This window comes from Nilaparvata lugens, chromosome X (assembly GCF_014356525.2).
Source record: "Nilaparvata lugens isolate BPH chromosome X, ASM1435652v1, whole genome shotgun sequence".
NCBI classification, from domain to species: Eukaryota; Metazoa; Arthropoda; class Insecta; order Hemiptera; family Delphacidae; genus Nilaparvata; species Nilaparvata lugens.
Genome location: NC_052518.1, coordinates 102,613,804 through 102,634,222, shown reverse-complemented (window position 1 = coordinate 102,634,222; position 20,419 = coordinate 102,613,804). Strand labels below are relative to the sequence as shown.

The 20,419-nt window shown below is 30.9% G+C and overlaps 1 protein-coding gene across 1 annotated transcript in view; it reads right to left on the bottom strand.

Moving 5' to 3' along the window:
- LOC111046311 (transcription factor E3) overlaps nucleotides 1-11,874 on the bottom strand; it is a 173,578-nt gene extending 161,704 nt beyond the window's left edge. Inside the window, 3 exon segments of the mRNA XM_039442877.1 lie at nucleotides 2,114-2,327; nucleotides 9,527-9,766; nucleotides 11,636-11,874. Of these exon segments, the coding sequence (XP_039298811.1) occupies nucleotides 2,114-2,327; nucleotides 9,527-9,669 (357 nt within the window). The 5' untranslated portion in view covers nucleotides 9,670-9,766; nucleotides 11,636-11,874.
- Nucleotides 11,875-20,419: the final 8,545 nt, after the last annotated feature.

The following is a 20,419-nucleotide window of genomic DNA, read 5'->3' as shown; positions in this document are numbered from 1 at the left end:
GAATAACTATCTTAAAAATTGATATTTTTAGAAAATTTTTGTTCCACTAGATCAACAATACCATGAAGAATCTATCCTCTAAATCTCATGGATTTATCTCTTACCGAATTTGGAGTGTTCTGTGCCAAAAATTCAAACTTCAGGCGCTCATATCTCAAAAAGTAATTATCAGGAAAAAAATGTTTTCCTGGGAAAACGTTTTCATTTTGATAGTTTGATGATATACAAATTGAAAAACTTTGAAAAATATCACGAGTAAAAAGTTTATTTTCAGCCTTTGCACAGCCTTAGAGAATAATTTATTATCAGATATGGAGTTTAAATAAAAAAGGCACGGTAATCTTTCTTACGTCCACTTACTGATGTATAAAAATGAATTTCGAGTAATTTTCTGTTTAGGGCTACATGTAATATAAATAGAAATACAAATCTCAGTAACCTACCCTTTTTTGAATTATTTTAATATTATATTATTTATTATTGTGATAAAATAATTCAAAAAAGGGTACTGAGATTTTTATTTCTATTCATTTTTTGTAATTGACCGAGCGAAGTGAGGTCTAAGATTCAAGTCGACGGTTTGGCATTTCTCTTAATGTTTAAATGTTTATATGTTGCGCATTTACAGCGAAACGCGGTAATAGATTTTCATGAAATTTGACAGGTATGTTCCTTTTTGAATTGCGCGTCGACGTATATATGTTTTTTGAAATTTTGTATTTTAAAGATAACACAAAAGGAAAAGGAGCCCCCTTCGAACACCAATATTACCGTAAAAATCAGGCTATAGAATTATTCGTCATAAATCAACTGTCGAGTGGATTATTAATTGCATGCAATTAATATCTCAATGTTACTTGGTAGAAAATCAGCTGTCGAGTGGACTATTAATATTGCAAGCAATGAGGCATGCAATATTGATAACCCGAAGTAGCATATTATTTTCTCCCGATAAAAGGAAGAAATATAAAAGGAAGTCTCCTTCATACGCCAATATTAGAGTAAAAATCAGACTATAGAATTATTCATCATAAATCAGCTGTCGAGTAGATTATAAATTGCATGCATGACGCATGCAATTCAATATCTCAATGTAACTTGGTAGAAAATCAGCAGCTGTGTAGACTATTAATTGCATGCCTCATTGAATGCAATTTTTATGCACTATTTAATGAACTATTGATTGCGTGCAATAACGCATGCAATTAATAAGCGGTCCGCGGAGAGCGGTCCGGGTGATCTCTGGGGCGGGCTATCTCGATCACTGTAAGCCCCTTCTTTTTAAAAATGGCATTCTATCCGTCATTAATGAGTTCATCTACCAATGTTTGAAGGATATACATCAGATGTAGGATAGGCTACCAAAAAACAATGACATATTCACAGTCACTCCACAAGAAACCGTGAGAGTATATATATACCAAGATGCAGACTTGAAAAGTCCAAGTCGAGCTTCCCTGTGATAGGCTACAAATTCCATAACTTGCTACCAACTCAAGTTAGATCCTTGCCAAATAAACGTTTTCTCCAAGTACTTAGATCCTGGTTGATTGTGAATCCATTTTACTCAGTAGAGGAATTCATTACTGCTGATCACAACACCCTAGTCAATTTAATTTAATGTGATTTTTTGTCTATTAATACCCAAGTACAGGAGACCACTAAATTATCTGATCTAATTGTAAATTTGCTTTAACTGATCTGTTTTATTTATTATTGTCTATTGTATGTATTGTACCTGTGCAATTTATTGTATGTTTCTGCAATGTGAACTGTGACTTGGCTATATGTAACTTCTATGTTCAACTGGCCCAATAGAAACGTGAAACTTAACTAAAATAACATAGTATTGTCTCTCGAACTTCCTCTGCTTTGAACTCGGGCTGTCCTGTTGCCAGTATGTCTTGAAGGAGATTAGCTTTTGATGTTAGCATTTTTGATACACCAACCCCAACAGCCATTAACCGTCTTCACACCGATATCTCGCCGACACGACATACAGACAGGATTTACTCTGATAAGAGGAGGGCGAGGTCTACTGTTCACAGAACTACTAGTGTTATATAAAGTGCAAATAAAAGAAATTTATCTATCTACCTATCTATCTACTTACCCGTAAGACTTTTTGTGGCACTTGAAGTCCAAAACCAGGTAGGTCTGCGTGTTTTAGAGTTTGAGGTATAGCTGTTGTATTACAGTTATTATGTTTTCTGACTTCGGATTTTGCAAGCGCAGCTCTTTTCTCCTGTTGTTGTTGTTGTTCTCTCATCAACTGAAGTTTCAAATTTGTTCGTGACGTAGAAGTAGAAGTCTTGAATGTTGGAGGACTGAAAATGGTTGAATAATAGTATATTACGCTACAAGCACAGAAAGTTAGTGTTTACGGTATGAGGAATATGTTATCCGAATACCGTAAACACCTTTCTGAGAGTCACGTACGATATTTTTCGCCACACTACAGGTATAGCTGACGCCAAAAAGTTGGGTGGTTTCGTGGGTCTCTTGTGCGTTCCAACAGCTGATTTTCAAATCAAAAGAGACAATAAATAGATGAATTGCTTCAGCTGTGAGTAGGTTAGACCATGTGACCCATGAAGCCGCCTAACTTTTTGGCATCAGCTATATAAGAATAATAAATTGAATAAGAATGTTTTATGAGGGGGGGGGGAAACTTTGATGTCTCATATCTCAAGAACCAGACATCGTAGGGTACTCAAAGTGGGGTGGGAATTTCCGATCTCACCCTTCTGAACACAATGCACCATATGGCACAGTTGTCCAAACACATTTTCAAAAAAGTTAGAATAGCAGTCTCACCTTTCTTAGTTCCATGTTAGCGGCCGGAAAGGGTACAGAAACCTGTTCTGACGTCAGACGAGAGTCGTTTGCAAACAATGTCTTTCAGATCTACATGGGGACTGGAAAACAGCTGCTTTCTGTGCAGTGTGGCGAAAAATATTTAAAAAAATATATAGGTACAAGTTTAAATATAAAATGAAGATACCAAGTTATAATGATTCTTTGTAATAAAACTTGACAAGTTATAACAACATCTTTGTTATACAAATTTATTTCCACAAAAAACAAACACTTGAACTTTACATCACAATCAACTCAAATAAAAAATATTCCTCACTAAAAAAATGATAATTAAACAATAATATAGTGAGGTCCACGTTATAATGGCAGTGGAGAAAGTTAGGAGAAAAACGTTGCCGATCCTCTGTCTTGTCAATGCCTTCTATTGACGGTGCAAATTAAAGTGCAAATTTCTAGTGAGAAAACATGAAGAACCGAATACATAACCTATAAACTTGAGTGTTGATAGGAAATGTCATTGGGTAATACGGCAAGGCAGAACATCCGAAAGGATCTCTCTGCCGATAAAAGTCATAAGAATAAATGAATGAATTGACGGTAGCTGATAGCTGAAACAGGTTTATTCATGTAATATCAACTGTTCATTCTCGTTTAAAATAATCAATTATATTTTATTAAGCAAGTGAGAATTATATTTTTAAATAATTTCCTAATGAATTTTCATAATAACTTTGAACAATTAATTACGACATAGCAGTCAGGTATTTATATAAATAAAAGCTATATTAGCTTCTACTTACATTAGTGTAGCGCTTTCGGACACTAGGCCCTTCATCAACGGGTTGAGCGCTACACTAATGTAAGTAGAAGCTAATATAGCTTTTATTTATATAAATACCTGACTGCTGCTATGTCGTAATTAATTGTTCAAAGTTATTATTTAACAAGCAGTTTGTAATGGAATCAAACATTGAAGAGAATTTTCATAATTAAGATGAACTATTTTGTTAATTAATTATTGATTCTACATTGTTGAAAGACGAATTGGCAACAGAGCAAAGCTAGAAAGAGATAGCGCTATCCGCTTTGTTGAATGATAGACAAGGATATAGCAATACCATTGATAATCAAACACTGCCATTATAACGTGGCCTCACTATAGTATCAATGGTTAATTTCCTATATTAATATTCCAAATTCAAAATCTTATGTGATTATTTTGGGATCAAAATGTATGTATTTAAAACTACTGAAGAATCATATCCTCTTTTGGACTAATACTAAATCGCAATCAAAATTCGGGAATGGAATAGTAAGGCTTTATATAAGCCTGTTTCCCCATTTCCAATCATCTTATGATTTAGTTGTTTTGTCATTTTTGTAAAATAAAAATAAATAAAATGGTTAAATTCCTGAATAGTAAAAATAATAATGTATAATTAAACTGATATGATTGAGGATTTTTTTATCATTATATTATTATTCAATACACCTAATAGCGTAAGCTTGGTGTTAATCTACTAGCATAAGTAAGAACATGTCAGCCAGTATAAGAGCAGCACCCTAATACTAAGAGAGGGAAAAAATGCTGACCTTGAGGATTTCTACACAGGTAATTCCAATCATAAGGACCTTTAATGATATGTGAGAAAAATTTTTTACTTCTCAATAATTGATATAATTATTATATCACAATCAATATTTGTAATATTAAGATGATAGGGATACTATCTCAATAGTTATAATATTAATCTTAATTAATATTTAATATCACACTACAGATAGTTTCCATCATTGAGCAGATGTCACTGTGATCACATGCACGAATCATATTCTACTGCAATAAAAATTTTGTCAATTTTCCAAAAAAAAATTCGGCCACTTTATTTTAAATATCTTGTGTTTATTATTTGAAGTGGATAGGAAGGTTATCGATCGAAATTTGTAATATGACGATGATAGGGATACTATCTCAATAGTTATAATATTAATCTTAATTAATATTTAATATCACACTTCAGATAGTTTCCATCATTGAGCAGATGTCACTGTAATCACATGCACGAATCATATTCTACTGCAATAACAATTTTGTCAATTTTCCCAAAAAAAAATGGCCACTTTATTTTAAATATCCTGTGTTTATTATTTGAAGTGGATAGGATAGTTATAAGTATAATTTCATGCAGGTGGAGGAATCACTCAAAGAGAGTCACTCAAAAGTCACATAGTAATTTTCAAAAAAAGTTTATAGTAAGCTATTTGACAGCATTTGTAAATATTCTTAAAATCAAAAAGTATTTTTAAGAAAATTGGATTTTTGGCTAGTTGAAAATTCTTTATAGGATAGTTATAAGTATAATTTCATGCAGGTGGAGAATTCACTCAAAGAGAGTCACTCAAGAGTCACATAGTAAATTGCAAAAAAAAGTTTATAGTTATTTTACAGGATTTTAAATACTCTTACAATCAAAAGTATGATAAGTTATGTTCAATCTAATATAATCTAAAAGGATTGAGTTATAACATTTTTTTAATAAATTTGGTCTAATCGCAGCTTTAAGGTCTTTTGTTTCAATATTTTGTTTTGCAGTCATGGTATTATTATGCGTGCCCATCAGTATCAATATTCTCACATTCGAAAAAACTAATTCAATAGGTAAATAAAAATAAACAAATGAACTAAATAATGCTGGAGAAATAATAATATTTTTGATTCTAAAAAATTAATTTTCATCAGATAGAAAGATCATCACGGAACTGGATGAATTATATCATATGGAATACAAATTCAAACGTGAACTGAGTTTGTTAACATTTAAAACAGTTGACATCTGGTACTTGTGGATGAGAATACTGCGTGAGGTCTACTGTTCACAGAACTACTAGTTATTCAATACACCTAATAGCATAAGCTTGGTGGAAATCTACTGGCATAAGTAAGAACATGTCAGCCACTAAGAGCAGCACCCTAATACTAAGAGAGGGAAAAAATGCTGACCTTGAGGATATCCACACAGGTAATTCCAATCATAAGGATCTTCAAAAATATGTGAGAAAAATTAATTACTTCTAAATTATATCTCAATCAAGATTTGTAATATGAAGATGATAGGGATACTTCTCAATAGGTATAATATTAATCTTATAATATTTAATATCACACTTTAGAGTGTGAAACAAACATAAACAATTTTATTGTATAATGCATAAATATATACTATGTAGGTACTTTATATTCATATTGTATTGCATTTTGAGCAAGTGAAATAAATATTCTATTCTATTCTATTATATTCAGATAGTTTCCATCATTGAGCAGATGTCACTGTGATCACATGCACGAATCATAGTCTACTGCAATAAAAATTTTGTCAATTTTCCAAAAAAAAATTCGGCCACTTTATTTTAAATATCTTGTGTTTATTATTTGAAGTGGATAGGAAGGTTATCGATCGAAATTTGTAATATGACGATGATAGGGATACTATCTCAATAGTTATAATATTAATCTTAATTAATATTTAATATCACACTTCAGATAGTTTCCATCATTGAGCAGATGTCACTGTAATCACATGCACGAATCATATTCTACTGCAATAACAATTTTGTCAATTTTCCCAAAAAAAATGGCCACTTTATTTTAAATATCCTGTGTTTATTATTTGGAGTGGATAGGATAGTTATAAGTATAATTTCATGCAGGTGGAGAATTCACTCAAAGAGAGTCACTCAAAAGTCACATAGTAATTTGCAAAAAAAGTTTATAGTTATTTGACAGCATTTTAAATACTCTTACAATCAAAAAGTATTTTTTAAGAAAATTGGATGTTTGGCTAGTTGAAAATTCTTTCTATAGTATTGAGGAGTTCGTCTTTGAAAATTCATATCTAAACTAATTCAGGTTTGAGTAAGAAGACCTGTACTACTTTTCTAATTCATTTTTTTATATTATCATGTACACAAATTTTAATATGTAATGTTTTAGCTTAGCTCTATGTTTCATTGACGTTGTCAATACATGTATTTGTTAATGGCAATAAAAATATTTGATTTGATTTGATTAAAGCTAATTTGAACACAGATTACTATAAATGAGATGTATGATTGATGCTCGCTTGTTAAAAGTAGCATTGAATTTTAATAGTCAATTACTATACACCATCATTATTGTCCTCAATATTGATGGGTAGGTAAATTTAAAATTTTCATAAAATGTATCATTTCATGGCTACTTTCTTTTATTTATAAAATAGAATAAATTATAGTACCCTTTCAAATTAATAAAATAATATATTAAGAACACAAATTATAACTAACCTAATTATATTATTCTTAATCTATTATTTTTTATTAATTTCAAAGGGTATTATTTTATAAATTTAAATTTTGAATCAATCAATTTTATTAGAAAAACATTTTTACATTGTTGGGTCCTGCTAAACCCGTGGGTTTTTCAGCAGGTGCCAGATCAAAAACAAAATTATTCACAACGTTAAATTAAAATTAAGAATAAATAAAATAAAATAGCTTGTCGTGAATCAAGAGTAATATACAAGAAATGAAATAAAAGGATTACAATCATAATGAGAAATTATAATAAACATAATAATTAGAATTAAAACAAATATGGGGTTAATCAAGAACTAAAAGGGGTTAAGGAAGGAAAAAAGGAGGAAATATTCTCTACAATATTAATTATTACTTAATTATTAGTCGTTCAGGCTGGCGGTAGTGACTTTACAACAGATATAATAATTTGGAACCAGCAAAATAGGCTAATTGAAAAAAAAGTTCATCGAACGCAGGCCTATTAGGAATTATTATTCAAATAATGATAATAAGTAATATTAATTGTTTATTACAGAGTTCTATTATCACTGTATTTTATTCTCATTTTGATTCTACTGAATTGAAATCGAGAGCGGATTGTTTATTACATAGATCATACATCTGTTTTCGAGTAGTCTCTTATGTTTGAAGGTAGTTTGTTGAAAAGGAAGGGTAGTATGTAGAACAGAGATCTTTTTCCATAAATATTATTAAATCGGGGAATTTTGTATATTATTGGTGACCTGAAATTGTAATGTACAGGAGGAGCTAAAAATCTATAATGGAAATTATTTTTGAAATATACTATTTTTTGAAGGTGTAAAAATTTCTTGGTGTCGGGGTTTGATAAAAAATTTGTAGGGTTTGAGGGATGTTCAAATTCAAGTTTAGATAAGGTATTCTAGACGCAATAACTTTAAGGATCTTTAACTGTATTTTCTCTACTCTCAATAATAAGTAATTTGCTGCACAACCCCATGATTCAACTCCATATCTTATAATGGATTCTATTAACGACATATAAATTAAATACAGGCAATCAACAGGGATGTTTTTATATGTAAATAATATATTTTAGCGCTTAATGCCTGGATTTAAAATTTGAATCTATGAATCAAAATTCTGAAAGTTTTCAATAAATTTTCCTTTATGATCACCAGATTATAATAGAAGTAACCAATGGGTGATTAATTTAATTATGCGTTGATCATTACAAATACCTGGGCGTTGTATTGGATTCCAAGATGAGTTGGGTACAACATGTCCAGTGTGCTAAGAATAGGCTCAGAAAGCTGCTTCACGCATTTTCAGAGCTTAGTAATGTTCTGAGTGTGGATCAGTGCAAAGTAGTTTACTTTGCCTATGTCCAATCTATAATACTATATGGAATTCTAGCTTGGGGAGGGGCTTCCTCCTCAGTCATTGAGCCTCTCGCAGTCACCCAAAGATCAATTATAAAAACAATTTTAAAGAGAGACTTTAGATACCCAACAATACAATTGTTCATCGAATTTCCCGTACTGAATGTTAGACAACTTTTTATTAAATCCTTGTTGATCCACATCAAAAAATACAAAACTGAACTTCTGGGAGAAACAGTTAACCATAGCTACTCAACTCGCCACAGATCCAATTACAGCTTTGAGATACCTCAGCTGACTCACGGCTCTGAATTGACAAATCCTTCATACCTGGCCCATATCTTGTACTGAAATGTGCCAGGGGTGATTAGGGAAGCAGAGGCATTTAGTTTGGTAGTGTTTAGGAAGAGGGTGGACAGGTGGCTGTACCAGATTGGTTGGGAAGCTTCAGAAGAACTACTCCAATCTCGTTATGCTTGGTGACCAACACGACTTCAAGGTTTCCAGACAATTGATTGGTATTTATTTTATCATTGATATAACCGATTTGACTGTTTTGCCTTTCTGGTTTATGCTTTTTTCATTCTCTCTTCTGAGAATTTCTGGAATCCTTGCCACTGCGGTCTTCAAAAAAATATTGTTTTTTCTTCTTGATTTATTCTTTTAATCAATCAAGGTATTAAGTATACTTATTCCTACATACTCATTCTTAAATATACATCAGCACAATATATTATCTATTTTATAATCAGAATATTAATAATACATCCATAATATAAGTGTATTCTCTATTATTTACTTCTATGAGCAGATTAAGCTTATTATGTATAAAGTGGAACTCCCCCCCTAAACACAGATGGATAGTCTAGTAGGGGGATTCCAAAATATGTTGTATATATTGTATTTCTTATTCGTGTATTATGTTTTTTGGAAATAAACTGAATTGAATTGAATTAACAGATATAATTTAATTTGTAGTAATCTGGTAAGAGAATACTGTTTTATGTTACCTTATGACAGCAGGAGAACTGATGAGGTCTTTTTGAGGAGGTAGGTCCATTAAAGAGGGGTCCATGTCAAGAATCAGCCTCAGGTCATCATCGATCCCAATGCCGACATGAATGCACACTGGTAAATCATTGGCTTCAGCCATTCTCACTCAAAGTCCTCACATAAGTATTTTGTCCACAATAATTCAACACCAAAAATTTGAAACCATTAACTGAATAAAAGGTAAAGTTTCTAAAGACCTGCATGTTTTGAAACAATAATTAATACGGTAAAGTGAAATGATTAAGAATCATCATTTTTATGCATTCATAGCTCTACCTTCATTAATTGTATTCATCCCATCATCATCACCTAGGCTTAAAATACTTCTAGAAAGTCGCCTTTCAAAAATTATAAACTTAATCAAAGTATAGTTGAATTGTTGACTATTTACTATAAAACACAGAATATTTAAGCAATACTGATTTAAATTTAAAATGAAATGCTACATTATTATTAATAGAGTGACACCGACGTAGTTATACAGTACTGTTTCTATGCAATAAAAAACGATTTCTTTCTCATTTTACCCAATCTTCTAATGGTCAACAGACAAAGAAAATAGACAAACGTATGCAGATAGACGGAGAAAAAATCAAACCTCTGCATGTGGACATGAGCAGACATAATATGCTGACAGACGAACGACTGTGTGCGTTGAAACATATTCGAACTGATTTCTATGTCGGGCAGACATTTTTACCCCGTCTGGTCTATATACAACCGTTTGTTTGCATTCAATATTCTAATGACGCGAAATAGTGTGATTGGAGTTTTTACTACATTTATTTGTGATTTGGACTTTTTTACAACAGTAGAACAACGTTCTGATAAATCTAAGCTAATTGATCTAATTGTTTTCAGGAAACAGGAATAAATCTTCGACATCTCATTTTCCCAGATTAATTCAACATAGAGGTCACAAGCAAATTTATATATATGAGCTTTACAAATGTATTATGCTGTTATCCTTAAGGTATCTTATTTCAATAACCCTAAATTAAGGTTCAAGTTTACATAGATAAATGGTGTAAAACACTAAATGTGTTTTTTAAGGAATATTTGATTAGGAATTAAATCCTCAACTTATTTTGTTTGCACTCTGTACATTATGCGAGGTGATCAAATCTTAAAATAGGAAACTGCTAGATTATGTAACTTCGCATTTTTCAGCTAAATTTTATTCTTCAATTTTCATATTTTTTAGAATTTGAATTCAACTTTTTTCTGCTAAATTAATTTCAGATACTGTTGCTGGTGAAATGTTGTGATTTTATTCTCCAATTTTCATATTTTATTGAATTTAAGTTTTTAAAAAACGATTAGTTCAAATTATTTATTTATTTATTTAATTACAATGCAAATGACACTAATGTAATAACATTGAATTATAGAATAATAAGGTAGTGTTTGTGCTATTTTTCTTCCAAATTTATAGGTGACCATGTCCAAGATAATTATATACAAATAGAAATATAAATAAATAATAAAACACAATAAATAATTATAGAGTACCCTTCATTATGTTAAAATATTTCTAGTTTCAACTCTCCAAGTATAAATAAAATAAATGAACATCATTGGATTAATACTAGTTTATGTTCGATTCTATTATGCTATTTCTCTTGAAGAGTTTAAACTACTTCTAGCTCTGTTATAGAAGATATCATTTTGAGAAGTACCTAATTTAATTTTTTCATGTTAACAAAACTTTAGATTTGAAGCGATTTTTATTGGAATTTTGTCAACATGATATGATAACTATTTTGAATGGTTATTGCGGTAGTCAGAGATAGAATATACTTGGATTATACTAGATTATATACTTGGGAAAACAAAATACAATAGCTTAATATATGAATATGTCGATTGTATTTTTATCAATGATACAGGTGAGTCATCATTCTAAACTTAACATACAAAAGACAGTGGCTGTATAAGTGTGAGGTAATTGATTTATTATTGAGGTAATTTCATTATGTTGGGTAAGATTGAGATGGTTAGAAATCGTTTTTAATTTTGAATAGAATCGAGATTCTGTTGTAATAATAATTGTGAGAAGAACACACTGATAGGTTATACGGTAGGCACGTTGCTTGAAGGATAGTGTGTGAAAACAGGAATAAGAAATTTGGGGATTGGATTGTATTTTGCACAAACTCTTCTATAGAGACACATTGAGAGCAGCATGTCGATTATCACACTATATAACTATTGTTCGATTATCACTCGAATGATTTCAGATCACTCAGACCCCAGAATCGGATCGAAGACACGGTGATGTCACAAAGTTTGTCTAACACTGAACAGGCCAGCCGTCTTGCGCGCTATTTCTAAACTCATTGGCACTTATCACAGCCAAAACTGAGCCCCTTTCTCCTACCCACCCCCTTCACGCATATACAAGGTCACACACCAAAGTAAATAAAAACAGAAAAGCTGCAGTTATCTTCTAACAAACTGTCGCATTTCAATCACTCGAATGAAACTTTCTATTTCCCAATTTTTCAGTCACTGGATGAATTATCGCTGAGAAAGGCTTGAAGTATTAACTCCCACACAACTTCAAGTTCCTCATATGTGGACACCGAATACTTCTATAATTCAATATTGTCGAATACAATTAAGAACATTAAAATGTATAACTACCAGAATTTTTATGTTAATAATATTGATCCATACAACCCACGTAGCTTACAAATAATATTCTATCATACCTTATCGCCCAAACATTTCAATCTTTTCAAAATTGTAATACTCCACAAAGAAAATTTATACTATATAGACTCCTTGCTCCTCCCTCACCCTTCAATATTTAAGATCTCCGACAATATATGTAGTACCCAAATTCAATAATATTTATGGTAGAAGATCCCTACATTATGTAATTCCCTACTTATTTAACAGACTACCTCAAAATATTCGTGATTACTCTAAGAAGGATGTAATGTTGTATCTCAATAATAACAGCACAATCAATATTATAAAACTAATAATATTACAAACGTACACATAATTTAAGAAACGTCAAGTTTAAAAAATTGACAGCATATGCTCACATTATTAGAATTTTTCAATTTTTGCTGGCTGAAGTTTTAAAATTTTCCTTTTATTGTCACTGCCGCCTGCCTCAACGATAAAAATGTACTATTACTTGTGTAAAACAATTTTCCCCTTTTCCTTATTATTTCATTCCTTTGTAATAAATTTTCATTTTTCCCTTTTTTTATTAATTCTGTATCAAAATCTGATGTATATTTCTTATTTTATTTTTGCATTTTGTATTAGTTTTCTTTCATTTTTTACTTAAAATCTTTGAAGTGTAATAATTATTTTGTCTAAGTTTATTTATCTTTTGTAACTCATTTTTTCCTGTAACTGGACACCCGCCGAAAAACCTTTGGGTTTGGCAGGACCCTCAACTGTTTCTATTGTGAATAAAAAATTTTGATTTGATTTTTTGTCATACATGACATCAAAACCCATTCAATTTTATTTTGTGAGTTTGAAATCTAGTCGCGGATTTATTAAATGCAATTGATAAAGAGATTAGATCTCCAATGTGTAAAGATGAAACGTGTATTTTATCACGTTTCGTGAAGGCATTATTGTGATTTTGAGCTCCATTTATGCTATACACACAAGCGTGAGTTGACTTTTGGTCTGTGAATCAAGGTCTGCATGGTTTTCACATGAATAGATTCTGAATTTTTCTTTGGAGGCCCATATTCTTTAAACGTTTTTTTTTTTAGCTATAGTTGTTGAGTTAAGGCATTGGTTACCTGAAGGATTCTGTCTTGAGAATTCGATTATAGACTGTCTCAGTTCGGGCAGTTTAAACCTGCATAATTTGTATTTTCAAGATGTGGGTTTTGTAAGGAGAAGGATCTTTTTTAGTTTTTTTTATATATATATTTTTTTTATTTAACGTCGGGAGTGGTTGTAACCAGACCTTTGAGGATCAGGCCAAGGGACAATTTCAAGGTGAAGTTAAGATAATAGTTCATTGTACATTCTTTTTTCCAGACCCATAATTTTAAATAATAATTTGTTTTTATTTCAAAAACCTGAACGACCACAGATCAGCCATTATTATTGTTTTGATTGTTTGTTATAATAAATTTCATATATTTTTTTCAAAAATTTATTTCCTTTTTGATTGTGTTGAATGTAAATATATGATAAAGTTTCATAAATCATATAGTAAATTGTTCACTTTTTGATTTCATCATTACACCCACCTGGGTGGGTGGAAAACCTGGTTTTAGTTTTTCTTTTCTTTATATCAATTACATATAGAAGTTCTTTTCCCACCGTCACATATGGCGGTGAAGGCACCTAGCTTACATATAGTTAGTAAAGGTTCTCTCCTCATATCCAAGGTTACACATAGCAATTATGGCAGGAAGTGTAGAGGATCTGGAAAAAAATATTGTGCATAACAAATGATGGAAAAGAATATAGGTATAGTATGAGAATGATAACGCACTCAAAACAAAAATACTAGTCTGTAGCAGAAACTGAGAGAATATCACAGGAATTTGAGAGTAGTCTGAAGATTAATTGAAGGTGTAATTTTATTTTCCCATCAGCAAGTATTAAAACTGTAGAATTTTTAACATTTCCATGCATTTGCTCGCATAGCTGAAAATAATATGCTTTTAATTAAGAAGTGGTTAGATGAGAATACCTCAAGTTTAAATATTGAAAAAACTAATTACATAACTTTCTCTGCAAATAGAGTAGGGCAGCCTAACGAGAATCAAGATTTGAGACTCCATTCTCAGTGCAATTTAAACTTGGGTAATTGTGATTGTCCCACCATTAAAAAAGTCAATAATACTAAGTATTTGGGAATTATAATTGATGAAAACCTTAAATGGGATGTTCATATTAAATACATATGTAGAAAAATTAGATATTTATCTTTTAAATTTTACCAAAGTTAACAGAATTCTTAATAAGAACCACCTGAAAATGATGTATCATGCTCTAGTCAAGTCAATTCTGCAGTATGGCATAGTTGTTTGGGGAGGCTGTTTCAACTGTCATATTGCTGAATTATTTGTAGCACAAAAACTGATAATTAAAACTATATTGAGCAAACCAGGCTCTATCCAACGGATATGTTTTTAGTGATTTTGAGGTCATGACTATACGTCAATTATACATAAAAACCGTAATTGAGTACTTGATAAATATAGATCCGATTTTCCTCTCACAATAAACTCTACACTTAATTATTATAATCTAAGGGCCACTGCTAACAAATATGTAACCTATAACACTAATATTGAATGTATAAGGAGGCAATTAATTTACATAGGTACTAAAATAATAAACCTCATTCCAAATCACTTTCTCATGGACAATAAGATCAGCGGGAAAATTAAACTGGATGTAAAAAACTGGACATAGAGTAATTTCTTCTTCCATTTAGATATATGACTCGAGATTTCTGCTCCAGCATTTTTTTTTTCATTAGTTTTTTCATTTTTCAGTGGACTTGCTTACCTTTATTTTGAGTACCTATTCCTCTGTTTTCTTCCTTCCCCCCATTTCACCCTTCCTTTTTTCCTCATTACTTCTCTTCTCTTCTTTGCCTGCCTATTACATGGGAAACCATAGTTGGCTAGGTATCTTCCTCTCTTTTTTTTCTCTTCTCCAACACACCCAAACACTAAGCCCATGGTTTTTTATATTTGTAACATTTTATTGTGTTTTATTTGTTTTGTAAATCTTTGTAATTTTGTTTTGTGTGTTTTTAATGAATAAATTGAATTGAATTGAATTGAATTTGCTCTCGCGGAGTAGTGTTGTAGAATTAAATGGATTCACACATTTCAAATAATCAGTGTGAAAACTTTGTACACTCAAATATTATAATTTTACTGCTCAGCATGAACGATTGGTCGTTCCCATTTTTAAATAATAGTAATAATAATAATAATAATAATAATAATAATAATAATAATAATTATAATAATAATACTGAGGGTGATGCCCACATAAGCTCCAAATTAATTTGGAATAGACAATCTTGATGTATGTTGTTTATTATTTCCTTTTCATATATGGGGAAAAGAAACATATTATTTGGTACACACAACTCTGGTACATTATCTGCTATAATTTGGTTAGTATTTTTATTCAGACTCTCAGATATTTTGTTAACCATACTCTCTCCAATATTAACAAAGAAATTATTTACATGACTCAATAGTTTTCTAGGATTATCTTTCAGTGTGACTATGTCACCATTAATTTTCAAAGCATTCAGTTGTATATCCTTTTTCTGATTTGAATCTGTAGCATCCTTGAAATGTGAATAGACAGCTCAAATATGTCTACCCTTGGAAGTTACACAGAAATATATTATTAAAACAGCATTAAGAAAACGTATACGCACTCCTACTGATGAAATTTTTGAAGAATTCAATTTTTTAAGTATAAGGCAAATTTATGTAAGAGATATATTGTTATACATGTACAAAAATCATGAAGATATGTTTAAGAAAATTGAGCACAGCTATCGAACTCGTTCGTCAGAAGCAATAGGAATCCAAGTTCCAAGGCTAGTCAAAAGTCATTCCACTACAAATACTTATTATATAGCACACACTCTGTATAGAAATCTGCCTGAAAATCTACGTAATACCGAAGGAAAATCCAAATATATTTATAAAAAAAATGTTAATGACTGGTTAAAGGAGATTGGGAGGATAAATATAGAAGTTATAATTCATTCTTTGTATAAATTAAGCAAATGTCGTGTAATGATAGTCCAAATTTAGCTCTAAATGTTTACATCTTTTATACTTAAAATCCTTGAAACTTTAAATTTTCTCTGATATTGATACCTGGTTTACCCAAGAATGTGATAGATGCAAGTATGGGGACAGTCCGACGTTAGCCAATCATCGCCAAGACCCTCTTCCACACACAGGCTTTGCCTTTGTGGAGAGTTTTCATGAAGTTCTTTAAAATATAATGTTGTATTTTCTGTAGCCACGATATAATAATAGCAATTAGATTTAGTTATAATGATTAATTTTTCAGTTCATCTGTAAGTTTTATTTATGATTGTTGTAGAAGATGTAACGTTGTTGTATGATATGAATATCTGTACCCTGAAATCATGTATAATAAAAACCAATTTGATTTGATTTGATGTTGAGTACCATTTATCAGCGTTTCCGAAACGGTGAGTCTGGCTCAAGGATAGTATATAGCTATTAGATACTATACTATAGCTATAGATACTATACACTATTCTTGGGTGATACCGACTTTGTGGATTGATAGTTAATTGTGTAAAACTGTTTCCTGAGATAATAAGAGGGATTGATAAGTAGCCTACCCTCGCACTCTTCAATCTGACGGTCAGACTATCAAACAGGATTGCGCACTTGCTAATTCATGCCACCAACTTATACAGGATTAGGCGGCAATAGAGTATGGACGATTTGAAATATGTAAACTGTCAAAGTTCTCATTAGTGGGATATATATATGTTTACAAGTTTACAAGTTTATGTTTCTTCAATGGTTCCAATTTTTTTAAAATAACTCAATAGTATTAGTTTCAAGTGGTAATTGAGTGGAATATTACTTATCAATTTATTATATTAAAATAAATGAGCCCGAGGGGCTCAAGCCCCCTTAAAAATTTAGTTGGGGGGTGTCAGTTGTCGAGAAGTAAAATTTGATTTTGCTTGTAACTTTAAAGCATTTCGTGATACGCTACTTTAAACTCTTTAAACAGTACTAAACCAATCTTTATTGTTTTTTGACAATAAAAAGTATTTATTATAAATCATTCTCAACACAATGTCATACTTTGTTATGCTTTTACAAACTTGATACATCGTAAAACTGAGTAAGTTTATGCAAAGAGAGAGGAGCTTTGAAAGCATGATGGTAAGGAGAGGCATAGGCACATAGGCAATCAAGTCAGTAGGTAGGCCTATACTTTTTTAATGGTTCAAGGAAAAGGACATTGGTCAATCAATGAATATGTATGTATACTAAATAAGATACAGTAAGTAATTTATTCGTCATACTCTCTGTATTTCAAGTAAGTGGACGTAGGCTTTTTAACTTCTAAAAATTTGGATTTTTGAATAATATGATATTCTTTGTGATATTTTTAGTTCATTAATTTTGTTAGTGTGTAAAAAGAGTAAAATGCCGGTCACTGTGCCGGTCTCTGTGCCGGTCACTGTATGGTGTGTGGGAACCCAGATTAAGGCTATAAAGTGAGATCCACGTTATAATGGCAGTGGAGAGTGGAGAAAGATAGGAGAACAGCGTTGTCAAAGCTCTGTCTAGCCACTGCTTTCATCAAATCGTTTCTGAGGCCAACTATGCACAAATATAATTATATATATATGTGAGGCTATACACAAACGGTATCATTCAGGATAGCCTGATACCGGCATATCCGATGTAATTGACCGAACGAAGTGAGGTCTAAGATTCAAGTCGACGGTTTGGCATTTCTCTTAATGTTTAAATGTTTATATGTTGCGCATTTACGGCGAAACGCGGTAATAGATTTTCATGAAATTTGACAGGTATGTTCCTTTTTAAATTGCGCGTCGACGTATATACAAGGTTTCTAGAAATTTTGCATTTTCAAGGATAATATAAAAGGAAAGAGGAGCCTCCTTCATACGCCATCAATATTAGAATAAAAATCAGACTATAGAATTATTCATCATAAATCAGCTGACAAGTGATTACACAGATGTGTGGAGAAGCTAGTCTATTACTGTAATTGTATAAGGTCTATAGTTTCTCAATCAAAGACCTTGAAGAGTTATGCATCTTTAAGCTGGGTTTACACCAAAGTTACCGTATTAACAAAATGTTAGTTAATAACTTAATCCTTATAGATTCTATTAGATTGAACGCAAGTTGAAAAACACACATCTTCATCATGTGTATGATGAGTTATGTTTAATCTAATATCTATAAGAATTGAGTTATTAACATTTTGTTAATAAATTTGGTATAATCGCAGCTTTAAGTTCTTTGGTTTCAATATTTTGTTTTGCAGTCATGGTATTATTATGCATGTCCATCAGTATCAATATTCTCACATTCGAAAAAACTAATTTAATAGGTGATTAAAAATAATCAAATGAACTAAATAATGCTGAAGAAATTATAATATTTTTGATTGAAAAAAAATTAATTTTCATTAGATGGGAAGATTATCACGGAACTGGATGAATATTATATAAATTCTGGAATAGAAATTAATTCTATTCATTGTTTAAATTAACATAAATATTAATAAATTATGGAAAACAAATTCAAACGTGAACTGATTTTGTTAACATTTAAAACAGTTGACATCAGGTACTTGTGGATGAGAATACTGCTTGAGGTCTACTGTTCACAGAACTACTGGTATTGTTGTATTTTGGAATGCTCTTTTTCGACATACCACAAAAATTGGAAACTATAGACGAAATGAGAACTAGAACACTAAAAACTTCACGAGCTGAATTGAAAAGTTAAGTGAATGAGAAATTGACAAACTGAGACTGGACGTACTGCTGAAAACATGATGGACAGAAAACTTGATGTACTGAAAACTTTAAAAAACTGTAAACAAGTTGAGGACGCTGTTATTCGCCACACCACAAAAAGCTTTATCAAGAGCAAAATGGACAAAAATTTTCAAATTTGTTTCTGATTCTCAGCTATAGTTAGCTCCACCGCTCCACGTTATAATGGTAGTGGAGAAAGATAATTATGACAATTTTCAAATCCATAAAAAAATGGCAGTCATTTAAAATTTTGTTTTTTATAGCTCAAAAACCGTTGATTTTACAAAAAATTACAAAAATATTTTTTTTTGTAAATTTGATTACCTATCTATTAGTACAAGATTTTTCAAGATTGGACCAATATTAACTGAGGTCATCCTGAAAATGCTACCCCAGATGTGAAAAGCTTCCCTAGATTTTCTGCGATTGACCAAGCCAAAAGTGCTAAAATGTTTATGCTAAAGACTACCAAACTTGTATTGAGAAAGCTCTGAGTAACTAAGCCTATAGCCTACCAAAAATCAAAATTTTTTAGCGTTTCTCATTTGTTTCGAGAACGATCGAATTCAAATTGAACTAACATATTAAGCTGAGACTAGTACGGAGACGTTTGAAAATATCCCAAAATTATGCCTAAACTAGAATATTTTTTTAGTATTTTTGTTGACATTCTCCCAGCGTCATTTTTTAATATTGAATGAAAAAGACTAAGAAACTGTCAAAAACCACAGATTTATTTGTACAGAATATTGATATTTATTTATCAATAAATCTGTGGTTTTTTAACAATTACTTAGTCTTTTTCATTCAATATGAATAATTACCACAATATCAACTTCTCAACTACACAAAAAGTCATTTTTTAATGTCTCAATAAAAAAATGTTTGAATTCGTTAATGAATTACGAGTGTGTCTGTTTTACAGGATTTTGTAAATAGGTACTTACAATTATTTGCAAACTACTTATAATTATGAGACAATCATGAAATTATTGTAGGCTTATTTTTCAGCAAAGCAATGTGATTTATCATTATTATAACAAAAATCGTGTTGTGCAATACAAGACAAATTAAACCCAAAAATTTTGTTGACCATGGTTACCTGACATATTTGATGTAAAACAGATGTAAAATCCAATTCGAAGTTTTAAAGTTATTCATTCCAATTATATTTATAAAACTTATAACTGCTTCTGTATAATATGTGATTGATCCTTGGTGATAATAATAATAATAAAGGCATTTTTTAGTAATTTTAATAAAAAAAAATAAATTCCCTGGTTTACACACAAGA